At 35.5% G+C, this 7,993-nt stretch overlaps 2 protein-coding genes across 3 annotated transcripts in view; one reads left to right on the top strand and one right to left on the bottom strand.

Annotated features, from left to right (window-relative positions):
* Positions 1-1,285: 1,285 nt before the first annotated feature.
* Positions 1,286-7,993, top strand: part of LOC136042419 (uncharacterized) — a 148,126-nt gene continuing 141,418 nt past the window's right edge. For both annotated transcript variants that reach the window (XM_065727392.1, XM_065727393.1), the window contains exon 1: positions 1,286-1,813. The gene's annotated coding sequence lies outside the window, so the exon portion shown is untranslated. The remainder of the gene's footprint in view (positions 1,814-7,993) is intronic.
* Positions 6,328-7,993, bottom strand: part of LOC136042417 (matrix metalloproteinase-2-like) — a 63,668-nt gene continuing 62,002 nt past the window's right edge. The window contains exon 11 of the mRNA XM_065727390.1: positions 6,328-6,564. Coding sequence (XP_065583462.1) covers positions 6,455-6,564 — 110 coding nt within the window. The 3' untranslated portion in view covers positions 6,328-6,454. The remainder of the gene's footprint in view (positions 6,565-7,993) is intronic.

Here is a 7,993-nt window from a genome sequence, read left to right as displayed (position 1 = left end):
AACATGTGGAGCTCCGCAGGGCACAAAGTTGGCTGCCATTGTATTTATAGCCGTGATCAACTACCTACTAGTCGAATATGAGGATCATTACAAGTTTATAGACGATATCTCTTTTCTATTGAAATACTTAGTTGAAAACGGTATTGTTAAGAAAGAGTTCAGTGACGATTTCTTCGATGCGTTTATTGCCGAGTGCAATGTCTCTAAATTGATCATTAACACGAATAAGTCAAAGGTCTTAAGCTTTAATTCGTTGAAGCGCACATTCAGCCAACCGCATGTTCCGTTTCCGATTGTCGACTCAATAAAGATTTTGGGAGTTACTTTTTCAAGTGATTGTTCTTTCGGCTTGCACGTTGAAAATGTTGTTAAAAACGCAAATGCATGTCTGCAGTCTTTGAGTACAATGCGTAGATTTGGCTGTGATGTCCAGTGCCAATTGCTAGCTTATCTTACATACGTCCGTCCAGTTCTGGAATATGCAAGCCCACTATGGGGGCCTGCAGCACTGCGTACTGTATACCTCATCCAAGAACTTGAGTCGGTGCAAAAGCGAGCCGTGTTCATTATTATTGGCGATCGACAACTATCTTATGGTGAAGCGCTTGTTAAACTCGACCTCCCCACGTTGGCCCAAAGATATGAGCAGAGTATCCTGAGGTTTGGGAAGTTTCTTCTCTCTAAACCCCAGCATCGAGACATCTTACCACCTACTGCACCGCCCAACAACCGTACGCGTCACCAAAATAAACTGGTTCCAGTAGCTTCACGCACGAACCGCCACGCAAATTCGTTTGTACCTTTTTCTACGGATTTGCTAAACAAAGCCGACTGATATTTCCTTCTTTTATTTTTTATTTGTGTTAATTTGTTATTTAGCATAGTGAAGCAACGCAAATTAGCTGTTAGCTATGATGTTGTTTAAATAAACCTATCTCTCTCTCTCTCTCTCTCTCTCTCTCTCTCTCTCTCTCTCTCTCTCTCTCTCTCTCTCTCTCTCTCTCTCTCTCTCTCTCTCTCTCTCTCTCTCTCTACCCTTTCTAAAACCGCACGGTTCTTATAACTTTGTCTACAGTATCTCTCAGTATAACAAGTATCATATTACTAAGAAATTTACTACCTACAGAGACCAGACTAATGCCTCGATAATTAAAACGCTCATTCTTATCACCTTTCTTATACAGCGGTATAATTGTTGTTTTCCTAAAATCACTAGGTATTTTCCCTTTTTCAAAAACCATATTCATAATCTTCAGTTATTTGTTTCTCACTTGTTTCAGTATTGATTCAGATTTCAATGAAATAACACCTAAGAGGATTCTAAATTGTAATCTAATTTGAAATTTGAACTTGAACCTGGTTTTCGATATTCACGACTTCAGTGCTTCTACTTTGCCAAATTAACTTGTTTGACCGGTTTACTGACGTGCTGACAAGCATAATGAACATTGCCAATTGAAGTTAAATTACAGCTGTATTTTTTGGAAAGTGGTGGGTTTAATATTGCCCTCCTTGCGTCAATTTACTAGTCAAGTGCAGTGAAATTGGCTTATAGACGAAATCGGATATCCTCTTCTGGCCAAGGACTATTTAGCGTATTTTGTTCGCATCTAGCAATCATTCAATGCAATCGCATTTCGCGAGCTCTGATAATTAGTGACATGTGATTATTGGCACAAGTTTTTTGGTTGCTCGGATATTTGGATATTTTTTAAGAATACGTGGAAGAAATCAATTACCAGGTCCTGCGATTGATTTGGCCACCTGTCAAACGACGATTACCAGTGCTGACGTGGGGCTGCCCAACTAACAGGTACGAGTTTTTCGCAACTTTTGTAAATTACTCTCGATAAATTTGAGCTACAGATAATGGCTAGATTTAATATTCATGGTCTGGTTCTAGTAAAGTCTCGAGGATTTCCCGATTGGCCAGTTCGTATAATTGAGGTATCGGATTAAAAGACTACGAACTCAAAGTCAAGAGCCTTTAAGTATCTGATTTTTTGCCTCGAGTCACTAGCAAGGATGTGAAGAGAGCATTTGAGGGTAAATTATATAGCAAACAGTATTACTGGCTTTCGTATAAAGTGAATATACCACTCAATGTCTTTTTTATGCTCTTTACAAATATAGTAATTGCTTCTACCGGAAATTCAGATTTAAGCAATTTTTGACCTCTTGAAAATGACCTAAATATGGGGTATAAAAAAGGCTAAGAAAATTTGTCTTGAACCTTAAAATATTGACCTCAAACTTACTGTTTCGTTATAAATAAATATTTTTAATGTTATATAATCCACAAGCACTGATTTTCCAATATTAATTTGGATAAATTAATTTTTTCAATGTTATGATGTTTTCTTCTTCCTTGACATCGAATTTTAAATAAAAGCATGCGTTTTTGGTCGAAAATATGAAAGCCGGCTATTATGAACGCCAGTTATACTGTTTGCTATAAATTTAACTATATTAAATGCAGCAATGGTTGGTTTACGTGTTTAATATATGCTATGCTTTACAACCAACCCCCCCCCCCCATGATGTGCAAATATATAGCCCAAATGTGTTTCTAAACTATTACAGATTTGCAATTTCAAATATCCTATTATTTTGTAAAAAACTACCGAAAACGCATGCTTTAATTGAAATTTTGGCGACAAAGAAGAAGAAAACGCCATAACATTGATAAAATTTATTTATCCAATTTAATTGTGGAAAGTCAGTGCTTGTGGATAATATAACATTAAAAAAATGGATTTATAATGAAATAGTAAGTTTGAGTCCAATGTTATAAATTTTGAGAGCAATGTTTTAAGCCTTTTGTATACCCCATATTTAGGTCATTTTTAAGAGGTCAAAAAGTACTTAAATCTGAATTTCCAGTAGAAGCGATTATTATATTTGTAAAGAGCATAAAAAAAGGCAACGAGTGGTATATTCACTTTATACAAAAGCCAGTAATACTGTTTGCTATAATTTTACCCATTTGAGAAGTTTATCCATCAACCGAACATTTATATAGAACTTTGCAAAGATAAGCCCAAAAACTCAAATTCCAATTCCTGGGCAATAAAACTATAGCAGGATCGTCGGCTATTATTACTCGCATTTCTGCGACAGAACAGGAAATTCAAAGTGTGAAAATCTTGCTAAAAAAAAAATAGACGGGAAGATAGATGAAAAACTAGTGGCTACTGCTGCTGGTAGGCAGTCTCTATCCAGTGACACTTTGAATGCCATAAACTATATAAATATAAATAACTATATGATTCTTAGTCGTATTGGTAAAGTTGTAAATAATTGTCATAGTATTCTTTTACAAGGTGTTTCCATTAGTCAGGTTTTTCCATGTAATTTATTAACAGGAACATTTTTGGTCCCTAAATTGAGCATCATGTTGTTGATTGTAAGTACAATTTAGTAGTTTTTTGGATGAAATAAACGCATACCTACATAAATAAAACCTCAGAGCAAACATTTTTGCGAAACTCATTTACCACACAATCAGGACCTGGGCCGTTATTATTTGATCCTTTTAATACTGTCTCTAATTCCTCCACACAAGACAAATCTTCCTTCACATCCAAGGTATCACAAACTTTTTCCTTTTTCCTCTATATTTAATCCTGCGACTCCCTTTTGATTTAGTACATTCTCAAAATACTCTGCCTATCTCTCTTTAACTCTTTTCTTAACACTATTTGAGGCCCCGTTTCTATCTTTAACTGAAACAAGTCCGGATTGACTACCCTCTCTCAATTTTTCAACATGACAGCGCAAAATTTTGCTATTATGCCGTCTAGCTGCATCTTATATATGCTCGGCAATTTTATCAATCACCCCCATTTTACACCTCCTTAGTTAATATTTTAATGCTTTCTCCAATTTCTTTACATTCCTTGTGTTTTCATACGATCTATCGCTCAGATAATTCCTGTACAAGCCTCTTCTCCTCTCTGTTAAACATAAAGCTTTTTCAATAATGTTATTAACTGCGTTCCTAACTTTCTTCACTAAGACACCATCCACAACTTCAGAAATTTATTTCCTAAAATTATTCCATCCATCCTTTACATTACCATTTTTAAATTCCCCAGTTTAGTATTTAATTGTTCCTTGAAAGTTTGTCAAAATTCTCATCCTGGAGTCTATCAGCATCATAACTTTCCGGGAGGTAGTAGGGAAGAGTTAAAGAGTGAAGCTCTGAACAAAGTGGGGTGGAGGCGTGGCGTTTGTTGCTGGGTTGGCCTCGGGTTGCTTGAGCTACAATGTGTTATTAGTAGTAGCAGTATCAGTAGTAGTATATTACAGGGTGATAAAAATAATGGTTGCCATAAAACTGCTACTTATGGTGAAGAGGAGTCGTATTTACTTAGAGAGCCATATTTATGCTCTTGTCTCTCTCCAGTGTTCCAGAATCTAACGCAAAAACATTATTGTAGTTCGAAGTAATGTTTCCACAACTATTATTCTTATACCTGGATTACTGGATGGTTTGTTGGATCGGTGTGAATAAATTGGAGAAAAATTCAAAATCAATCATCACTCTGAACGTTCACTTCAATGTCTTCAATGAAAAATGACTTCACAGTAAATTTACTGGACAGCGAGGACCGTCAATATGTAATTTTTTCTCCTTTATACTAGCAGGAAGAATCTGTGGATATTGACACCTACTTCGGCCTGAACAAAACATATCGTTCTGCATTCCTTATAACGTACATCTTCGGCCCCTTGTGCACAATCATGATGCTCAAAAAATCCATGAGAGGCTATTCCAGATCTTGGAAACCTTCGTGCTCCTTCACTGGTCTTAGATGAGCGAGCTATCCAACTACCTTAGCGAAGAACCTTGAAAGGCTAATGGAGGACTCTCACTGCCTAGAATCGGAAAAACCTTGCTGAAAATTGGCTTGTGAAAAGACTATGGTGGTACAGTAATGGATTACATCAAGTTCTATCAAATATATTAAATTGGACGAAGCTACCCAATAAAGAAAACCCTTAGTTTAACAACAATTGTAATAAAGATTATCGAAGTACGAAGAATTTCAACATTAAATTTTGTCATATTTACGAAGAAGATCCAGTATAATTCGCAAAAGCGCAAGGAAATGCTGCTTGTGCAATTTGCCCAATTTCAACACAAAGACGATTTGGTAGTCAAATTCCAAAATACTTCCACAAAAAATGGCGGAGGGTTGTGAAGATGGCTGTGGTTATAAAGAACATCTGATCTCTTTCTTCCCGATAAGGAGAATTTCCAATAAGGTTCTCAAACGAAAATTGGAGCTCTCAAAAAGATCTTTTCCACGGTTTCAAGTGATAATGACGATGGTGTACAAACCTTTGATTACGTCAATTATTCGGCCTCATAAATTACTCTGTAGACTACTACCCAGAACAGTCAAGAAGTCTAACAAGTATGCCTTCAGACTTGACATGACACACATCCCCACAGCCCCGCGGATAAGGTTTTAAAATCATATAAACTACTCACTGCACATAGATGAGTTTTAATTGAACAGGGATCCATGTTTGATCTTACTTTCCAAACGAAAAGAAGCTCTTAGTTATGGTTCGAGATTTTCAAAACCCTCCCAATAGTATGTTTCTAAATAGAACAAAGTGTATCTGAGTATGTTAAAAGACGTTACGTGCACCCAAGTTATGATATTCAGGGTCTGCAATGTATCGGGTACAGCTTTTGATATCAAATTGAAATTGTCAGACAGCAATGTATATATAAAACATATTTAGCACTATTAATCAAGTATAAGTTTTTTCAAAAACACTGTTGACCAGCAGTAAAATATTGGTATAAACAGGGGAAAAGCTAATAATTTGCGTAATACTTGATATTAAAAACAAGCACAAATTCAAAATATAAGAAACAAATTAAAAAGTTTTTAAATGACAGTAAAGATCAGTATTAGGCCTACAACTTCAAACAGACAGGATGTATCTTATTTGTCAATTGGGCTGACACCAATTCACTGCATCAATCCCTTGCTCTTTACTCTAAAGTTTGACTTTTCCCAAATTACCTCAAAAACAAAAATTATAAAATAAGGTCCTAGGAATGAGCTAAAAAACCTGATTACAAGGCATCGAAAATACATGGATTTATTTTTGTACATTTGCATTAAAGACTAAAATAATTCAAACAAATGTTTCAAAGGCAATCCTTAAGAACCCTTCTTGCTTTCAGTGAAGTACTGGTGAAACATTAGCGTAAAGAGGGAGGGGGTAGAAGAGGTACAACTTTCCCCCTGTAATACAGGATATTCCTGTTCGTTTTAATTTTTAACGTCACTTTTCACTCCATTAAAAAAAGATATGTTTTTTATTGAATCAACAACTAAAGCACAAATGAGATAGACAGACCGAACGACAGATAAAAAGAAAGATTGGAACAAATTTAAATAAAATGAAATAGAAGATATTCAAAAGATCAGCAGGGTAGCCAGTATTGAGGAGCTTTTTCTGGAGAATTTGAATCAATTTTCACAATTGTATCGTTGAAACGCCACTGAAGTTCTTTTTTCAAAAAATACGTCTTACCTAAAAATAAGATGGGAACAAATACAATGTCATAAAAAAATGGACGGAATATTTGCTGTCTTATTTACGTTTTTTTCATTTGTCAAAAGCTAAAAAATAATAAAATGCATTTTAGACGATTTCTATTGTCTAATGCTAAAAAAAGAAATATGTTTTCCGATTTTTGTGGAATAATGGATTTGCATTTTTAGTGACCTATGAATTAATGTATTTTTTTCCTTAAAATTTGATATCCCAAGCTTCAGCTGTTATGGTTACATGTTTTTGTTAGTTTTTCAGAGTTTTGACCATGGAGTTTTTGACTGTTCACTTTATTTAATATCTTATCAAGATTTAGTTTTTCATTGCACATTATATACAAATTGAAAGAGAAATATTACCATTCAACAAGCTCCTAGTAGTATTTGCCGCCTCCCCTAGAAATTACAACTGACCATTTCCACCTCAGTTCCGGTGGCCGTCTGAATATAATATTTTATTCTGTACAGAGAAATATTGTAGCAATGGGAGGGGCACTAATATCCCCCCCCCCCCCCCCCCCGCACAAATAATAAAGGCTTGGACCAATAATATTCCAGGGATTCAAGAGGGATTATATGTCCGTTTCCAGACCCCCCCCCCTCCCTCCCCAAAACTCATTATATAGTTTTACGAAGGCTTAATGAAAGTTATGATATTTGAAATTTTTATGCACTCTTTAAAGTTTCCTAAAATACTTCTTACCCTGCTTAAAAAATAACCTTCCACTCCTCCTTTATAAGAGGTTATGTGCACAAAATTCCTGTATACATTTTTATGAGATAGAAAGTGAATCAGTTCATTTAAACCAGACTTTGAAATGAATGTCAGTAAAATTTTTCTGCAACAAGAAGGGAGGTATCAACCCGAGGAAAAATTTTTCAGGCTTAGTCTATATGAGAGGTGGTGAGAGATTAATTCCTATTTTACCCCTCCCTACTCCTTTCTGTATTTGTCTGAAGGCTAATTGATAGTTAAAAGTTTGTACATTAAAATGTTGTCGTTCAAGTATATGCTCCCTACCACTTCCGCCAACACAATGACTCACTGCCCCTCCTTCATAAATGATGACTGATCGAATAAAAAGTACATCATTAGAATTGTCATGACTGGGAATTTTTCACACGAGGTTTGTGAAATAAATATCATGCTCCTCATCCTTGTTGTGAAAAAATGCACTCTCCCCATCTTTATGTATGTGCTTGCTTTGAGATAGTATACCGAAAATAACCATCATCTTGAATGGATTACGTGGCTTTCAAGAAACAAATGCACCACCGTGTTGCATTACTTCCTCCGCAACTGGGAAATATTCAATAAAATTTTTTGATACTTCTAAATCGATTGGCTCCCTCATATTTTTCAATCGATAACAGTTTAGGCTTCTTTGGTGCAAAATTATAGTTGGATG

Source organism: Artemia franciscana, unplaced genomic scaffold (assembly GCF_032884065.1).
Source record: "Artemia franciscana unplaced genomic scaffold, ASM3288406v1 Scaffold_1268, whole genome shotgun sequence".
Lineage (NCBI taxonomy): Eukaryota > Metazoa > Arthropoda > Branchiopoda > Anostraca > Artemiidae > Artemia > Artemia franciscana.
Note: the sequence above shows the minus strand (reverse complement) of the source record. Positions and strands in the feature narration are given on the sequence as shown.